This window comes from Phyllostomus hastatus, unplaced genomic scaffold, assembly GCF_019186645.2.
Source record: "Phyllostomus hastatus isolate PE091 unplaced genomic scaffold, TTU_PhHast_1.1 phas_contig_38, whole genome shotgun sequence".
In the NCBI taxonomy this organism is placed as follows: Eukaryota; Metazoa; Chordata; class Mammalia; order Chiroptera; family Phyllostomidae; genus Phyllostomus; species Phyllostomus hastatus.
The window spans coordinates 17,634,640-17,654,849 of NW_025333869.1; the positions used below are offsets into that span (position 1 = coordinate 17,634,640).

Here is a 20,210-nt window from a genome sequence, read left to right on the forward strand (position 1 = left end):
GGGTGCTGCACTAGATGCAACTACACATTGATGTTTCTCTCCCTCTCTTTCTCTCTCTTACCTTCTATAAATAGATAGATAGATAGATAGATAGATAGATAGATAGATAGATAGATAAATGAAGAGGAGCAGGGGCTAGCAAAAGAGGATGACAAGAACAGCCATAAAGATAAAAGCAAGAATAGTAGACAAGAGAAGGAAGAATAACAGAGAAGTTGAGTAGCTGGGGCACTTCTGTGTCTGACAGTTTGAGAACACAGAGGGCAGAAGAAGAACCATTGGATTTTGTGACAGGGCAGTCTTTGACACCCAATTTTATCCGTTGGGACTGGGAATGCAGGCTGTCCCTTCCTCCAATGACAGGTCAGCCAGTGTGTGATGCCAGATTCATATTTTATTCTGAGAGAGGTGTTCCACAGGAGCCCTACCTCTGGCCTCATCCCATGGCTCTGTGGAGAAGTAGTGGCCAGCAGAGGTGTCATCTTCTTGATGGGATGTTGGCAGCTCACAGGTCTGGGCCCTGACTTGCTGGCCAGGCTTCTGGGCCACGAGTACCCCATCCACCTTGGGTGGCTCAGAACTCACAGATCACAAGGCGCTTCTCTCCACAGGACTTATCGTTCCACTTTCCATTGTCGAATATTTCCACACAGTCCTCTTCCCCACCACTGTTGTTGGGCTCCCCCGGGGCCCAGTTGGAATACACCGGGGACTCCCCTGTGGGGTAAGTGAACTTGCCCTCTGTCTGGGAGTCAGTCATGCTCAGGAACGCAGCCTTGTTCTGAGCTGCGACCAGCTGTTGCAAGGCCTCATTCTCAGCTGCAGAGTGTGGGGAGGGCAACTGCCCCCCAGCCTGTCTGCATACTTGCTGTGCATCCTGAAAAGATTTTTCAAAGCCTCCTGTCTTGAATATCTTCTCTCCAACAACTCGGCCATCAGGAAACAGACCCACTAACAGAAGAGGACAATTGGCTTTAGGTTCTGACAACACCCAGCCAAAGCTCAGGGGACCCTTGTGCTCCAACCAGAGGTCCAGGCCTCCCACACAGGGTATCAGGGCACCAGATAGGACAAAAGTGAAACACTTGGTACCAGAGTAGCCCCAACTTTACAAGGCTTTCTATTAAGGTGACTCTGGGGTCTCTAGTTACAGGTGTGAACCCAGGGTTCAAAGGTTAAGTAAGAGGCTCCTTGTCATGTAACCATCGAATGTAGTTAGGAATTAAAACTTAGTTGATCTGACACTAAAGCTAACACATGCTCTTTCTATTTTACCCAACGTTGCATGTCAGAATTGGTTTTCTAATTACTGGTTAGAGCTGGAACAACTTTAGCCATTGGAATGGCACCCTGCAGCCTGGGCCAGTCTCTGAGACCATGGATAACAATGCAGGTGCTCCCTCTGATCTCACTTGGAACCCACGTAACAGTAGGGCACATGTCATTGTCAGAAGGTCTGCGCTGTGTGTGGGGTGTGGGAAAGGAGAACAATGGGTGGGCCATCTCAGAGCAGTGATGTGCTAATCTCTGCACTATGTGCAGCCCAGTGCTGGCCTTATGGTGTACATGTGGGTGAAGCCAGAGTGCTGGGTGAGGTGTTGAAGGCATCTGATCTGTGTAAGAGGGAGTGGGGGACAGAGAGAGAATCAGTGCTGCAGAGCCCTGTCTGGGAATCAGAAAGCCAGGTTGTTTCACCCCACCTTGACAATGACTGTCCAGGCGGACAAGGGAAAGTCAATTCCTTTTACAGGGCTTCCAATTTCTCATCTCTAAATGGAAAATATATTTTATAAAAGCATCTCCTATGTGATATTCAATTATCTGTTTTTATTCCATCCCTTTGACTACTGAATTCATGCATAAAAATCTCCAGGGCTCCTGAGAGGGCTGTACCCCAACCTCATGGGGCTGGTCAGGAGCCCAGGCTGCACCCCAACCCACTGCCCTTGACCTGTGAGTACCTTCCACAAGGGCTCAGGGTGCACATTATCCACAGGTTCAAGATGGTACCCAGAAAAGCCCTGCACAAGATCAGCAGAAGAGGTCACAGACCATTATATGCACTGGGAGGGTATGCTTGTGTATACATGAATATGGCCATGTTCTATCTGAAAGTACTTGAGAGGTCCATCTGAATTTGTGTGAATATTTGTGTGTGCCTGCATAAGTGTGTGTGCTCATGTGTGCAGACCATGTGAAGTGAGTGCCAGTATGTAAGTAATACATGTGTGGCAGGTGCATGTCACAAATTTGCCTTTGTTTGCATAAATGCATATGAGTGAGTGAGTACATGTGCAAATCCTTGATACATAGGTACTTAGTGGGCTTAGGTGCTCTAGAGCCAACCCTGTGCCTCACCCTTTATGCTTTCCTCCATCAGGAACTCTTCTTTTTTTGGATCAGTGAGATGTGCTGAATGATTTGAATTCAAAGGTGACATCAGGGAGAGCAGGGGTCGGGGGGAGCAAAATAGGGAGAGAGGAGGAGATCCCCACAGGCAGAGGGCACTTGGGTGTGTGCTCCTGGAGGCCTCAGACTCCTCAGCATTCCAGGCTTTGGGAGGAATGTCTGCTTTGAACACCCAGAGCCAGAGACCACCAGTTCCCTACCACACCCAGGGCATGCCTCAGGTGAGATTCTCAGTGGCCACATGTGAACATCTGGCTCTCACCAGTCTTGACCCAAGGACAGCATCCCAGCCCCAACTCTCAGAGCAGAGTCTGCAGTCTCTGCTGCTGTGGGCTGGGCAGCAACATCTTGGGGTGTTCCTACATCTAGCCCCACAGAGCTAAGGAATGTATCCTGGGTAGTTGGGTGTCCCCATATATAACAGAGACCCACACAGGGTCAGCAAGAGTGAAGGTCTGCTGGACTGCCCTGGGCTAGGCTTGGGCCACGGTTGACTGTGATGTTGGGGGCATTCTGGAGCCGCATAGCCTTGACCACGCTTCTGCCAGCCCACTGAACTCATGATAAGGGACACATCCAGCTACTTGCCCCTTGCATCTACTTCCAGTTCCAAGAACAGGTGGCTGCACTGCTCTGTTCCACCCTTATCCTTAGCCTTAGCCCCACTCCCTGCCCCAGTCCCAGGTCTAGCCAGTCACCCCATCCCACTACAGTCCCAGACCCATGCCTGCCTCAGACCCAGCCAACTCCAAAACAAAACACAGACCCAGTCTGGGGCCTATCCCCAGTGTCTGGCTCAAGTTCAGGTCCAGGTCCAGGAACTCACCTTTCCTGTACAGAGAGAAGGCACCCTGAAGACGCTGTACCTGTCCCTGTAGGGCTTCCACCTGCCTCCTCAGAGCAGTGATGTCTGCAGAGAGAGGAGTAGACTGAAGACTAGTCCAGCACAGCCAGGGATTGGCTCAGAGTCTGGGCCTCAAGGGAAGGGTGCCCAGTTGCTGGCATTATTGGGGGTAGAGTAAGGAGCTGGGACTGGCCCCCCAAAGCCCACATCTGCTGACACAACAGGCCCTGCTGCCCACAACATTTCCTGTGCTGCTGTTGTGAACAAACTGTCCCCCTGAGCAGGTCCTTGCACCCCACTGACACTGATCCAGATGACACTGTCACTTCACATTCTGAGAATCTGACAGCACTTCCTTTGGGAGGTGGGGTAGGGGGACAGGATTGCACACTCCTCAAGTACTTCCCATCCCTGGATTATTTGATGCTCAAAGTTATCCAGTGAATGGAATGGGAGTTGTGCTTGTCCAAATGACCAGATGGGAAAAACTGCTCAGGCCTACCCTGCACCAAGTAACAGAGTCTAAAACCAGAGCCCAATCTTCCTGCCTTCCAGCCTGTCAGCCTTGTCTGCTTTTCATGCACGCCTGAAACACACTGACCACTGAGTGGAGGGGCTATCCTGAGCTGAAGAGAGCCCTCCTCCCTCCCCCACTAGTCGGGGGTTCCCAAAGCTAAGGGAGGCTACCTTACCTGGAAGCCCGCTTTCTCCTTTTGCTCCTCTGTCTCCAGGAGCACCTCTGTCCCCCTTCAGTCCTGGGGGACCCCTGGCACCTGGAGGTCCCTGTGGGCCCATGGCTCCTGCAGGCCCTGAGATCAGAGAAGAGTTGGGTGAGCTCTGTGCACATTTCCCAGCATTTTCACCCTCACACAGTCTGTTCCAAACACAGCCACATTCCCTGTCTGTACATGGACCATCTCCATCACCCAGCAACCAACCTTCCCTGTATACAGACTCCCTGTGGCTCACACCACATCCCCACCCCCAGGGACAGAGAGTTCCTCATGGCCAGTGATGGACCCTCCTGGCAGGCCGACTTTCCCTACTGCCCAATAATGCCAGCCCTGACCTGCTTGAGGGTAATAGTAAAGGGACGAGCATTGACAGCTTCCAGTGGACATGGGATTTTGAAGGCCTGCCCAAGCTTTTTTCATCACTCACCTGCATCCCCAGCATTTCCAGGGGTTCCACGCTCACCAAGGGCACCTTTCTCTCCTTTAAGACCTGGGGGACCTCTTGTGCCTGCAGAACCCTGCATGCCTGGGGCACCCACTTCTCCTGAGAAAGAAACAAATATGTACAAAATCTGCTGAGAGTGTGTGCAGCATGCATTATTGCCTCAGCTGTGAAGCTCTCACCCAGAGCTCTGTGGTGAGAGAGAGAACTGGGGAGACTGTGCTCCTTATTGCCTGGGTTCCTCTGTAGAAGCTAACAGGAAAGTATTATTAATATGGAGGAAGGGGTCACAGTAAGGCTGACCCAGTACTGATTATCTGGGCTTTTCCTGGCACTCTGAGAATATCTTGGTTACATCATGGTCTGCCACTGACATTCTTCCCTTCGCCTTTCCAGACTGGTCATGTACCAACCACCTACCTTTGGACCCAGCCTCTCCTTTGGGGCCTGGTTTGCCTTGAGGTCCTATGTTCCCCTGCATTCCTGAGGGACTCTCTCTTCCAGGTGAGCCAGGCAAACCTGGAGATCCTGGAGGTCCTGGAGGTCCTGGGAGTCCTGGGGAAAAGGACCCGCCTAGTCAGTGCACTAATCCTTCTTGGAAGGGGGAGTGCATGAAAAGATAAGAGCAATAATGAAGGCAGAGAAGCAGCACCATCTTACAGATGAAGTCCAATAGTAGTTGCAGCCTTTCCTGTAATAATCCAGGGCCACCTTCAGAACAAACTTCTTCCTGGGATGGAATATGTGCATGCCTACCAACATAACCTAGTTGCAGCAGCACCACTTGCAGACATTGCATTCTATACCCAGCAGCTCACCAGGTGGCCCAGAGTCTCCTTTTGGTCCAGGTTCTCCAGCAGCGCCATTGTCCCCTTTGAGCCCCACTGGGCCAACTGGCCCAGGCATCCCTGTTCGTCCTACAGTTCCAGGTAAACCTGTAGCAACAGAAGAAATGGGCATACACCAGACCCTAGGCCTAGGAGGAGCCAGCTCCTGCAGGGTCAGTTCCCTGGCATTCCTTCAGGGTTCTACAGGGTGCAGACATTCCACCTCCACACTCCTTGGTCCAGTGGTGCTCCAGGATATGGGTGTCCACATTCCCATTTTAGGTGAGGAAACTGGCTTGCAGGAGTTGGAGGTGTATTCAAGCTAAGGCCCGTCTGCCTTTCTGTGTATTGCGCCCTCTCCTACCCCAAGGCTGCAGTATTTACAGCAGACAATCTGTCAGCGTTTATCCTTGATCATGGACTCCTTGTCTTCCCCTTTCTAGAACCACACTCTATATCAGGACTGACACCTGATATTAGTCATCATGGAAATGCAAATCCACTCATTTACTGTTAGCGCTGCTATGAACATAGGGGTACTTAAGTTCTTTCGAATAGGTGATTCAGGATCCTGAGGGTATAATCCCAGCATTGAAATTGCTGGGTCAAAAGGCAGTTCCATTTTTAGTTTTTTGAGGAAATTCCATACTGTTTTCCACAGTGGCTGCATCAGTCTGCATTCCCACCAACAGTGCACTAGAGTTCCCTTTCCTCCACATCCGCATCAGAGCTTGTTGTTTGTTGATTTATTAATGATGGCCATTCTGACAGGTATGAGGTGACATCTCATTGTGATTTTAATTTACATCTCTGTGATAGCTAGTCAGTGGAAGACAAACACAATATGATCTCACCTATAAGAGGAATCTAATGAATAAAATAAACTAACAAGCAAAATAGAACCAGAGGCATGGAAGCATGGAACAGACTGACAATGACCAGAGGGTGGGGGGAAATGGTGGAAAGAGAAGGAAGGGACTAGTCAAAGAACATGTATGAATGACCTATAGACATGGACAATGGTGTGGGGATTGACTGTGGGAGCAAGGGGTGAACTGGGCAGAGGAGGGCAAAGGGGGAAAATTGGGACACCTATAATATAATAGAAAAAAAGTTTTTTGAAAATGTTCTCACCAAAAAAAGGAAGAGTTAATATGTGAAGTGATGGATGTGTTAATTAACTCGAGTGAGAATCCTTTCATAATGTATTCATATGTAAAATCATCAGATTGTACACTTTGAACTTTTGACAATTTTATTTGACAATTATACTTAAATTTAAATTTTAAATTAAATAAAATCATAACCTCCTCCCAAAGTATAAATAAAATAAAATAGACAGACAGTAACAAGTGTTGGTGAGGACATAGAGAAATACAAATATTTACACACTGTAGGTGGAATTGTAAAATAGTACAGACACTATGAAGTCCAGTATGCAGTTTCCTCAAAATATTAAAGATAGAAACTTTGGAACTTATTCAAAAGAAATTAAACTCTCATTTGAAAAAATATCTATACCTTCACATTCATTGAAGCATTACTTATGGTAGCCAAGTAATGGAAACAGGGTAGGTGGCCACAATGGGTAAATAGATAAAGATGATGTGATACACACACACATACACAATGGAATATTATTCAGCCATAAAAAGAAAAAATCCTGCCAATTGTAACAACATGAATGGAGCTTGAGGGATAATGGCAACTGACATAAGTCAAGCAAGGAAAGACAAATACAGTATGATCTTGCTTATATGTGGCTCCTAAAAGTCAAAACAACAAAACCTGAACTCATAAATGCAGAAATAAGATTACTGGTTGTTGCAAGAGGCAGGAGATGGGTGGCAGGCAAAACAGGTGAAAGTGATGAAAAGGTGCAAACATCCAGTTTTAAAATAAATTAATCCTTAGGCAGGTAATTTACAGAGTGGTGACTATATTTCATCATACTGTATTGTATATTAAAAAGTTGCCAAGAGAATACATCTTAAAAACTCTCATCACAAGGAACAATGTATGTAGTAATGGATGATCATTTCACAATATATACTTACAAATATCGAGTCATTATTTTGCATACCCAAAACAAATACCATGGTATATGTCAATCACATATCAATTTATTTATTTTTATGATACATTATTTATTTTGTACCATATTTTAAACTGTACTTTTACAATTACAGTTGATCTTCAATGTTATTTTGTATTAGTTCCAGGTATACAGCCTAGTAGTTAGACAAAAATATACTTTACAATAGGGGTGCCAAACTCATTTTCACCGGGGGCCACACCAGCCTCACAGCTCCCTTCAAAGGGCCAAATGTAATTTTAGGAATGTATAAATGCAACTACTCCTGAACTAGGGGCAAGGAACTAGGTGCCACTGCCAGGTAGAAACAAGGTATCAGACCAGATAAAACAAGGTGGAGGGCCAGGTTTGGCCCATGGGCCTTGTGTTTGCTGCATGTGCTTTACAAGATGGTCTCCCAAATATTTTTAGTACACACCTGACACCACAGTTATTACAATATTATTGACTGCATTCCCTATGCTGTACTTTAAGTGTATTTTATTGATTATGCTATTACAATTTTCCCAAATTTTCCCCATTTGTCCCCCTCTGCCCTACACCCCCAACCCTTCAGCATTCCCCCAACCCTAGTTCATGTCCATGGGTTGTATATATAAGTTCTTTGAGTTCTCTGTTTCCTATACCATTATTGATCTCTCTCTATTTTATGCCTACCAATTATGCTTCTTCTTCCCTGTACTTTCCCCCACTACTCCTCCCTTCCCTCTCCCCACTGAAATCCTACCATATGATGCCCATTTCTCTGATTCAGTTCCTGTTCTAGTTGTTTGTTTAATTTTTGTTTTTGTTTATCTTTTAGGTTCATTTGTTGATAGTTGTGAGTTTGTTGTCATTTTACTGTTCATAGTTTTTATCTTCTTTTTCTTAGATCAATCCCTTTAACGTTTCATATAATAATGGCTTGGTGATGATGAACTTCTTTAATTTTACCTTATCTGGGAAGCACTTTATTTGCCCTTCCATTCTAAATGAAAGCTTTGCTAGATAGAGTAATATCGGATGTAGGTCCTTGCCTTTAATGACTATGAATACTTTTCCCAGTCCCTTCTTGCCTGCAAGGTTTGTTTTGAGAAATCAGCTGATAGTCTTATGGGAACTCCTTTGTAGGTAACTGTGTCCTTTCCTCTTGCTGCTTTTAAGATTTTCTCTTTATTTTTTTAATCTTGGGGAACTTAATGGTGATGGGCCTTGGTGTGTTCCTTTTTGGGTCCAACTTTTTTGGGATTCTCTGGGCTTCCTGGAAGTCTATTTCCTTTGCCAGATTGGGGAAATTTTCCTTCATTGTTTCTTTGAATAAGTTTTTAATTTCTTGCTCTTGTTCTTCTCCTTCTGGGACCCCTATAATTCAGATATTGAAATGTTTCAGGTTGTCCCAGAGGTTCCTAAGTCTTTCTTCACTTTTTTAAATTCTTGTTTCTAAATTCTGTTCCACTTGGATGTTTATTTCTTCCTTTTGTTCCAAATCTTTGCTTTGAGTCCTGGTTTCTTTCCTGTCACTGTCGGTTCCCTGAATATTTTGCTTTATTTCATTTTGGGTATCTTTCATTTGTTTTTTTTTTATTTTTTCAACAAAGTTCAATCAGTCCTGTGAGCATTTTGTTACCAGGGCTTTAAATTCTCCATCAGATAGGCTGGCTATCTTCTCATCACTTTCTGAAGTTTTGCTCTGTTCTTTCATTTGGGCCATATTTCTTTGTCTCAGCACACCTATTAAGTTGTAAGGCCATGGGGCCTTAGGTATTCACTTAGGCAGTTGCAACACTCCTTGCTGCACTGTGGTGCTGCCTGTGGGGGACGGGCTATGGAGGGGAAAATGAAGCTCACCTGCTTGGCTCTAGCCTACTTTCCAATGAAATAGTGTGAGACTGGGAGTTTCTCCCATGGTGGCAGCCACAGTAGTCCAGAATCATCTCTGAGTCTCAGTTTCCCCTTCAGCCAGCCTGGCCAATGCGGTCCACCACCTCACCACGGTTTCTCTCAGCCAGCCCTGCCCACACAATCCACTGCCTTGCCACAGGTTCTTACCAGTATGGTTGCTCTGGTTGACTATTTAATTCCTTGGTTGTCAGAGTTCCACACAGTTTGATTTTCTGGCACTTCTAGTTGTTCATTGACTTTAGATTGGTTGTTATCCTCCTCTTGGTTGTGCAAGGAAACAAAGGTTTTCTACCTATGCCTCCATCTTGGCCAGAACTCTTACACATCAATTTAAAAAACAGAAAAGCTCAAGATGGTGGCAAGATAAGTAGGAATGGAGTCTACTTCCTCCTTCACATGGGTGAAACACCTAGCCAATCTACTGAGGAACAGAGCAAATAGACAACAGTACCCCAGCATATATGAAGATTGGAGACCAAAAATGGTAGAGGACATTGAAAAATCAAATGTGAAACAATAAAACCTGGAATGGTAAAAAGACCACAGTTCAACCCAAAGAGGGGGCACCACAACAGTTGAGAGAGTGTGACAAATATCACCTTCCTGCTCCATAGAATGTGCAAGACTAGGTGGACGCTGTAAACAGCAAGATACCTACTGGAAGAGGAAACCCACCAACAAAGGAACCACCAACAAATAACAACAGAAGAAGGTGAAGGAGGAAATAGAAGCCACACTAACTCAACCCAGGACTGACCTGGAAATACAACTAAATAGTGGAGAAATTACCCACGACAAACAACTGAACAAGAGCAAGAGAGAAGTCTCAAAACCTCATACACACAGAAGAACCAGCTTCAACACAACCTGTTCACACCTGCACAACAGAATACAAGATGTGGTAGATGGAGTGACCCTCAGTTAACCAGCTGGTGGGAAGGACACACCAAAGAAACACCCAACAACAATCAAAACCCAAAGACATACAAAGACCCAATACAAATGACAGCCCAAGACCAGTGAACTCAGGAGATCAAGGAGTCTGCACCACTGAATCTCACAGGTATTCTACCACAGAGGTTCACACCATAAACCCAGGGAGTCAGAACACATCAATTTAAGAAGCAGAGGCTAACGAGAAGACTCTCACAAACAATGGGAAGACAAAGAAACAATCCCCAAATGAAAGGAAAGGAGGAAGTCTCAGAAAGAATGCTAAATAAAATAGAGGCAAGTCAACTATCAGATACTGAGTTCAAACCACTGGTTATCAGGAAGCTCAATGAGCTCACAGAGAATTACCAGAAACCACAGGGAAAGTACAATGATCTCACTGCAAACTACATCAACATGAAAAAGGAAACAGAAACTATCAACAAGGGGAAAGAGGAAATGAAGAATACAATTTCTGAACTGAAGAACACAGTAGAAGGAATCAAAAGCAGTCTAGATGAAGCAGAGAATCAAATCAGCGAGCTGGAGAACAAGGTAGAAAAAAAAACACCCAGAATGAGCAAGAAAAAAAAGAGGCAAAGAAATAATGGAGAAGGGTTAAGGGAAATGCAGGACAACATGAAACATAATAATATTCATATAATAGGGATACCAAAAGGAGAAGAAGAAGAGCAAGGGATAGAAAACCTGTTTGAAAAAGTAATGATGAGAAACATCCCTAATTTGATGAGAAAAAGAATCACACAAATCCAGGAAACACAGAGTCCCAAAGAGGAACCCAAAGAGGCCCACTTCAAGACACATCAGAATTAAAATGGCAAAATTCCAAAATAAAGAGAAAATCTTAAAAGCAGCAAGGGAGAAACAGAAAGTAACATAAAAGGGAGCCCAAATAAGACTAGTAGCTGACTTCTCAATGGAAATGCTCCAAGCCAGAAGGGAATGGCAAGAAATATTCCAAGTAATGAAAACCAGAGGCCTGCAACCAAGACTACTTTATCTAGCAAGTTTCTCAATTAAAATGGAAGGCCAAATAAGGAGCTTCCAGGACAAAAGAAGCCTCAAAGAATATACCTCCTTCAAACCAGCTCTGCAGGGATTGCTACAGGGTTTGCTTTAAGAACAGGAAGAAAAACAGTGAAACAGAGAGGAACATAGCTACAAAAAAATGGCAATGAGTAAGTACCTATCAATAATAACCTTAAACACAAATGGATTAAGTGCCCCAGTGAAAAGACACAACAGACTGAAGGTGAAGGGCTAGAAACAAATATTCCAAGCAAATGCACAGGGGAAAAAAAGCCAGGGTAACAATACTCATATTAGACAAAATAGACTTCAAAAAAACAGCCATAAAAAGAGACCCAGAAGGTCACTTCATAATACTGAAGGGAAGAATCCATCAAGAAGACATAAACATTATAAATATATATGCACCCAACATAGAAGCACCCAAATACATAAAGAAAATCTTGAAGGACTTCAAGAAAGATATTGACAGCTACACAATTATAGTAGGGGATTTTAACACCCCACTGTCAAAAATGGATAGCTCTTCCAAACAAAATATCAACAAAGATATTGTGGCATTGAACAATGCCTTAGATAAAGTGTACTTAACTGATATATATAGAGCCTTTCATCCCAAAGAAGCAAAATACACATTCTTTTCAAATGCACATGAAACATTTTCAAAGATAGACCACATGATAGGACACAAAACTAGCCTCAACAAATTCAAGAAAATTGAAATCATTTCAAGTATTTTCTCCAACCACAAGGGACTGAAACTAGAAACTCACCTCAAGGAAAAAAAAAACACTCAAAATCATGGAGATTGAATAGCATGTTATTAAACAAAAAATGGGTAAAGAATAATACGAGGGAAGAAATCAAAAAGTTTCTGGAAACAAATGAAAACAGACTCACAACAATCCAAAACTTATGAAACACAGTAAAGTCAGCCCTGAGAGGGAAGTTCATAGTGACACAAGCCTACCTAAAAAAGATAGAAACATTTCAAATAAACAACCTAATCCTACACCTACAAGAACTCGAGGAACAACAACAAAGACAGCCCAGATCAAGTAGAAAGAAGGAAAAAACCAAGATCAGAACAGAATTAAATGACATAGAGACTAAAAGCACAATTCTAAGGATCAATAAATCCAGGAGCTGGTTTGTTGAAAAAATAAACAAAATCAACAAGCCTTTAAGCAGGCTCATCAAGAAAAAAGGAGAGAAGACCCAAATAAGCACAATCAGAAATGAAAGAGGAGAGATTACAACTGATACCACAGAAATACAATGGATTGTAAGAAATTACTATGAAGAACTATATGCCAAGACATTTGAAAACCTAGAAAAAATGGACAAATTTCTAGAAAAATATAATCTTCCAAAACTCAATGAAAAAGAAGCAGAAAACCTGAACAGACCAATAACACCTGATGAAATTAAAACAGTAATTAAAAAGCTTCTGACACACAAAAGCCCTGGACCAGATGGTTTCACAGGAGTTTTACAAAGCAGTTAAGGGAGAGCTAACCCCCATCCTCCACAGATTATTTCAAAAAATTCAAGAAGATGGAAGACTCCCAAACTCTTTTTATGAAGCCAGCATCATCCTAATCCCCAAAACAGATAATACATAACAAAGAAAGAAAACTTCAGACCAATATTGCTGATGAACATAGATGCTAAAATCCTCAACAAATATTGGCAAGCCACATCCAGCAATACATTAAAAAGATCATACACTGTCATTAAATGGGATTCATCCCAGGGATGCAAAGATGGTACCATATTCTCAAATCAATAAACAATACACCACATAAACAGACAAAAATCACATGATAATATCAATAGATGCAGAGAAAGCATTTGATAAGGTACAGCACCCATTTACAATAAAAACACTAAGCAAAGTGGGAACAGAGGGAACATTCCTCAACATAATAAAGGCCATATATGAGAGACCTACAGCCAACATCATACTCAATAGGCAAAAACTTAGAGCTTTCCCACTAAGGTCAGGAACAAGACAAGGGTGCCCACTTTCACCACTCCTATTCAACATCGTATTTGAAATCCTAGCCACAGCAATCAGACAAGAAAAAGAAATAAAAGGCATCCAAATTGGAAAGGAAGAAACAAAACTGTCATTGTTTGCAGATAACATGATAGTATACATAGAAAATCCTATTGACGTCACCAAAAAACTACTTGACCTAATAAATGAGTTTGGGGAAACAGCCAGATACAAAGTCAATACTGAGAAATCAAAGGCATTTTTGTACACCAACAATGAAATATCAGAAACAGAAATCAGGAATAAAAAAAACCATTTGATATAGCAACCAAAAAAATTAAATACCTAGGAATTAACCTAACCAAGGAGGTAAAAGACCTGTACTCAGAAAATGACACAACACTGAAGAAAGAAATTAAGGAAGACACAAACAAATGGAAGCATGTACCATGCTCATGGATTGGAAGAACTAACATCATCAAAATGGCCATACTACCCAAAGCAACTTACACATTCAATGCAATTCCTATTAAAGTACCCATGACATATTTCACAGATCTAGAACAAATGTTTAAGAAATTTATATGGAACCATAAATGACCCCAAATAGCTGCAGCAATTTTGACAAAGAAGACAAAGTAGGAGGGATCACAATATCTGATATCAAACTGTATTACAAGGCCACTGTAATCAGAACAGCCTGATACTGGCATAAAAAACAGGCACATAGACCAATGGAACAGAACAGAGAGACCAGAAATAAAGCCAAGTCTCTATGGCCAATAAACATTTGACAAAGGGGGAAGAACGATAAAATGGAGTAAAAATAGCCTCTTCAACAAATGGTGTTGGGAGATCTGGACAGATACATGCAAAAAAATGAAACTCAATCACCAACTTGCACCATACACAAAAATAAATTCAAGGTGGATAAAAGACTTAAATATAAGTTGTAACACCATAGAAGTCCTAGAGGAAAACATTGGCAGGAAAATCTCAGACATTTCATGCAGCAACATCTTCATTGATATGTCCCCTAAAGCAAGGAACATAAAGGAAAGAATAAACAAATGGGACCTCATCAAATTAAAAAGCTTCTGCATAGTTAAAGAAAGCTGCATTAAAATGAAAAGAGAAACAACTATTTGGAAAACATATTTGCCAATGATACTTCAGATAAGGGTTTGATCTCCAAAATATATAAAGAACTCACACAACTCCACTCCAGGAAGACAAAAAAAACAATTAAAAATGGGTAAAAGACTTGAACAGACACTTCTTCAAGGAGGACATACAGAGGGCCCACAGACACATGAAAAGATGCTCAGCATCACTTGCCATCAGAGTGATGCAAATTAAAACCACAATGAGATATCACTTCACACTGGTCAGATGGCCATCATAGCCATATCAACAAACAAGTGTTGGAGAGGATGCAGAGAAAAGGGAACCCTAGTGTACTATTGGAGTGGAGAAAGCAGGCTGGTGCAGCCACTGGGGAAAACAGTATGGAATTTCCTCAGAAAACTAAAAATGGAACTGCCTTTTGACCCAGCAATTCCACTGGTGGGATTATGCCCTAAGAATCCTGAAACACCAATCCAAAAGAACTTATGCACACTAATGTTCATAGCAGCACAATTTACAATAATAGCTAAGTGCTGGAAGCAAACTAAGTGTCCATCAGTAAATGAATGGATCAAAAAACTATGGTACATTTACACAATGGAATTCTATGCAGCAGAGAGAAACAAGGAGCCTATACCCTTTGTGACAGCATGGATGGAACTAGAGAGCATTACGCTAAGTGAAATAAGCCAGGTGGTGAAAGACAAATACCCTATAATCTCGCATTTAACTGTAACATAATCAACAAAAGAAAAAAACAAACAAAATATAACCAGAGACATTGAAACTAAGAACAACCTAACAATAGCCAGAAGGTGGGGTGGGGTGGGGGTCAGTGGGAAGAAGGGTTTTCCAGAACTACTATAAAGAACACATGGATAAAACCAAAGGGGAGGGTGGAAGCAAGGAAGGGAGGTGGGTTTGGCTGGAGTTGGGGGGAGAGGGTGAGAAAAGCAGACTACTGTAATAGAACAACAATAAATTAAAAGAAAAATAGATAAAGCTATGTAACATCCTCCTGAACCCTTAGAAAACAGACCAAAATTACTATCTAATGCATAATTAAGAAATAAATGTATGTTGTAAAAATTATGTTCAATATGATTCTGTTTACTACACATGTACAGACATTGTAGGGCATGTGCACATGTAATACATTTTGGAAAAACCATATAAAAGGCTTACACAAAAGTGTTAAGTTGTTTTTTTTTCTAAGTGGCACAATTAAGATAATTTTAATTTTCTTCTTTATGTTTATCTTCAGCAACCACATATTGTTTTTCTATTGGGAAAATAACCAAACATTAAAAAAGGACATATTACCTCAAGAAAGGCTACAGAAGCCTAAAATTATACAAGATGTACTCCAAAAGACTAAAGAGAGCAAAGGGATATAAATGTTTACGAATTTTATGCTCACTCTGGCCAGTGTGGCTCAGTGGATTGAGCACTGGCCTGTGAATCAAAGTGGGTTGCTGGTTGGATTTCCAGTCAGAACACATGCCAGGTTGTGACCCAGGTCCCACAACCTGGCTCACAATATGAGGTGGCTCACAATATGGGGTGCTCAAGAGGCAACCATTCATTGATGTTTCCCTCTGTCTCTTTCTCCCTCCATTCCCCTCTCTAAAAATAAATACATAAATTTTTTTAAAAAGAATTTTGACACATCTGGCCAAGATGTAGGCATCAGTAGATGCACTGTGCCTCCTCATACAACCAAAAGAAAAACAACAACAAATTTTAAAACAACCAGAACTGCCAGAAAATAAAACTGTATGGAAGTCCAACAACCACAGAATTAAGGAAGAAATATTCATCCAGACCAGTAGGAGGGGTGGAGACACGCAGCTGGGGCAGAGAGGAGGCAGCAAGGGGGTGGCTGGTAGAACAGGTGGTTCCAAATTAGTGTGAGGATAAACTGGGAGGGAAAACTGGGGAGTGAGACAAAACAGGCAACCCAGGGTTCCAGCACAGGGAAATAAAGCCTCAAAACCTCTGACTGAAAAACCTGTGGGGGTTGTGGCAGTGGGAGAAATACCCAGCCTCACAGGGGAGTTCCTTGAAGAGATCCACAGTGTCCTAGAATGTACACAAGCCCACTCACCTGGGAATCAGCACCAGAAGGGCCCAATTGGCTTTTGGGTAGCACAGGATGTGACTGAAAGCAAGCCGAGAACTAAGCAGGCAGCATTGTTCCCTGTCAGACCCTTCCCCCACATATAGCATCACAACGCAGTGATGTGGGTTGCCGCACCTTGGTGAATACCCACCCCTTACTATGTAATAGGCACACCCAGATGAAACAAGGCCCAAATGAAAGAACAGATCAAATCTCAAAAAAAAAAAAATACAACTAAGTGACCAAGTGATAGCCAACCTGTCAGATGCAGAGTTCAAAACACTGGTAATCAGGATGCTCACAGAAATGGTTGAGTATGGTCACAAAAATAGAGAAAAAGGTGAAGGCTATGAAAAGTGAAATAAAGGAAAATGTACAGGGAACCAAAAGTTATAGGAAGGAAACTGAGACTTAAATCAACAGTTTGGAGCTGAAGGGAAAAATAAACATTCAACCAGAACAGAATGAAGAAACAAGAATTCAAAAAAATGAGGAGAGAATTAGGAACTTCCAGGATAACTTTAAACATTAGAACATCCAAATCATTGGGGTACCAGAAGGAGAAGAGAAAGAGCAAGGCATTGAAAACTTATTTGAAAAAATAATGAAGGAAAACTTCCCCAATCTGATCAAAGAAATAGACCTCCAGGAAGTCCAGGAAGCTCAGAGAGTCCTAAAGAAGTGGGACCCAAGGAAGCACACATCAAGGCATATCATAATTACATTACCCAAGATTAAAGATAAAGAGAAAATCTTAAAAGCAGCAAGAGGAAAGGACACAGTTACCTACAAAAGAGTTCCCATAAGACTATCAGCTGATTTCTGAAAAGAAATCTTGCAGGCAAGAAGGGACTGGAAAAAAAGTATTCAAAGTCGTGAAAGGCAAAGACCTACATGCAAGATTACTCTATATAGCAAAGCTATCATTCAGAATGGAAGGGCAGATAAAGTGCTTCCCAGATAAGGTCAAGTTAAAGGAGTTCATCATCACCAAGGCTTCATTATATGGAATGTTAAAGGGACTTATTAAGGAGAAGAAGATCAAAATTATGAACAGTAAAATGACAATGAGCTCACAACTACCAATAACCAAACCTAAAAAAATAAAAAAAAGAAAGTAAACAAACAACTAGACAGGAACAGAATCAAAGAAATGGAGATCACGTGGAAGTTATGAGCAAGGAGAGGTGGGGAAGGAATAGAGGGGAAAAGGTACAGGGAATAAGAAGCATAAATGGTAGGTACAAAATATACAGGGGTAGGTTAAGAATAGTATAACAAATGTAGAAGCCAAATAACTTATATGTATGACCCATGGACATGAAATAAGGGGGGTAGGGAATACAGGTGGGAGAAGGGGTACAGGATGGAGGGGAATAAAGGGGGGGAATGGGACAACTGTAATAGTATAATCAATAAAATATATTAAAAAACAAAAAAATTTTAAATGCAATTCTATGAGTTTGGTGATTTTTTTTAATTGAGGTGAAATTTATATAATGTAAAATAACCCTATTAAAGGAGACAGTTCAGTGGTTCATGGGAGAGGGGTATTAGGGGATTAAAAGGCAATGTAAAAAATACAATAAAGATCAAAAAGACAAAACTGAAAGAATAAAAAATAAGAACACATACAGTTCAGTGGCATTTAGCACCTTCACAACGTTGTGCAACTACTGCCTCTATTTAGTTCTAAAACATTTAATAACCCCAAAAGCAAACCTCACAGCCATTAAACAGCCACTTGTTATCTCCCTCTCCCCCATTCCAACCCCTGGGTATCGCTAATCACTATTCTGCTTTCTGTCTCTATTACCTATTCTGGATATGTCATATCAATGAAAATATATAATATATGACCTCTCATGTCTGACTTTATTAACTGGGAATGACTTCTTGAGGTTTGTCCATTTTGCAGCATGTCTCAATACTTCATTCCTTTCTATGTCTCAAAAATACACCTTTGTATGGATAGAACACATTTTATTTGTACATTCTTCAGTGGATTACCATTGATTTGTTTCCATCTGTTGGTTGTTGTGAATTAAGCTGCTATAAACATTCATGCGTAAAAAGATACCAGGAGGAAAGGTGTGATGCGGGGAAGGTTAAACAGGGTACAAGAGGGATAAGTGGTGATGGAAGGAGAGTTGACTTGGAGTGGTTAACACAATATACAAGATGATGTATAATAAAATTGTACATTCGAAATCTATATAATATTATTAACTAATGTTAGCCCAACTAATTCAATTTTAAAAATTAGAAAGACTGATGGTATAACACAGCATAAAATTTAAAAAAAAAATACTGACAGGTGGTGCCATCATGTTCATTCACATATTTGTCCACTTGCTCATTGTTCCATTTATTGGTTCACTAAGAAACCATTTATGGAACAGAACTTCATGCCTGGCAGTGGGTGAGATGCAAACGTTACCACTAGGTCCAGTCCTGCAAGGGATTTGCAGCAGAATGTGAAACTGGGAAGCATGGGAAATGAGTGTGGAAGACAATATGTGAGATGCCCCTCACCCCAATATGTGAGATACCACTCACAGCACCCCTACTCCAGCACACACATACAGTCTCAGAGCTCTTTTACTGAAGGACAAAGTAGGACTTAAAGGGTGAAAAGGATGCAGAGAGATTTGTAGAGGAGAGGTGACATTTCAGACTTGGAAATCCTGCTCTCAGGGCAGGATTGGGTCAGACCTGCCTGGGGGCAAGAATGTGCTGGTGGTGGAGGACTGGTGCCTTTAAGAGGCTGTGTACTGGGCATGGTGTTCTGCTTCCAGTTACAGTCCTCACTAGGAATGAAATGGAACATGGAGGGTTCCAGGATGAGTCCCATATTTCATATTCAACAGCACACTATGCGGGGCAGAGATGCCCTGACCCCAGGCTGAGCTTCCCGTTTGGTTTCATCCTGGCCAACATGGCAACAGGTAGATGGGCCAAGAGAAGAAGACAACCCATAGAAGGGCACATTCAAGGTGACCCATCCTCAGCACACAAGCATGGATGCCAGGAGAGCACTCAGATGGAGAAGACACACCCTCATCAGCAAGCACTCATGTCTCCTGAAGTACTAATTTTGCATCCTAGTTTCCCCAAGAGATGTATCCCTGTACTCTAATTGCACCTGAAGTGAAGCTTCATGGACCAGAAGTGTGGTCACTCTCAACTGTACCGAAACTCCTCTTCTCCTTGCATCTCACATTCATTCATTCCACAGTGTTCTCAGAGCTTCTACACCATACTGTCCTAAATGCAGGGCAATAATAGAGAAAGAGAAAGACAATTCAGATCCCTTCCTCATGAAGCTTAAATTCAACTTCACAGAAACAGATATTAAGTGTGGAGAGTGTTGTCAGGTGTATCTTCTAAGTGGGTGGTCAGAGAAGCTATTGGTTTGTGAGTGAGGCTAGGAAGGTGGTGAGGAGTGTGCCTCTGGGAAGAGCAGTAACAGGGCCCTGGGGAGGCAGGCCCCCCAAGTGTACTGACAGATCAGTGAAAGGCCAGTGTGGTGGGAGCCCAGGGACTGTGGGGAGGTGGAGAAGGCGACAAGATCAGACAAGTAAGCAGGGGAAGAGAGAGGCCATGTGGGCTGCTGTGAAGTGTGTGGTCTTCTCCAAGGGAGGTGCATGTTCCCGGGGGCACTCTGCTGAATCCTCTGGGCAACAATCTAGATGCTGAGAACTAAGCGAATTGTCCCTGTAAATACAGCTTACAAAGCAGGG

The 20,210-nt window shown here is 42.4% G+C and overlaps 1 protein-coding gene across 3 annotated transcripts in view; it reads right to left on the reverse strand.

Moving 5' to 3' along the window:
* Nucleotides 1–381: 381 nt before the first annotated feature.
* SFTPD (surfactant protein D) overlaps nucleotides 382–20,210 on the reverse strand; it is a 44,642-nt gene continuing 24,813 nt past the window's right edge. For all 3 annotated transcript variants that reach the window (XM_045842139.1, XM_045842140.1, XM_045842138.1), the window contains 6 exons: nucleotides 5,248–5,364; nucleotides 4,850–4,984; nucleotides 4,415–4,531; nucleotides 3,946–4,062; nucleotides 3,236–3,319; nucleotides 382–951 (listed from right to left, as the gene is read on the reverse strand). In XM_045842139.1, the coding sequence (XP_045698095.1) occupies nucleotides 575–951; nucleotides 3,236–3,319; nucleotides 3,946–4,062; nucleotides 4,415–4,531; nucleotides 4,850–4,984; nucleotides 5,248–5,364 (947 nt within the window). In that variant the 3' untranslated portion in view covers nucleotides 382–574. The remainder of the gene's footprint in view (nucleotides 952–3,235; nucleotides 3,320–3,945; nucleotides 4,063–4,414; nucleotides 4,532–4,849; nucleotides 4,985–5,247; nucleotides 5,365–20,210) is intronic.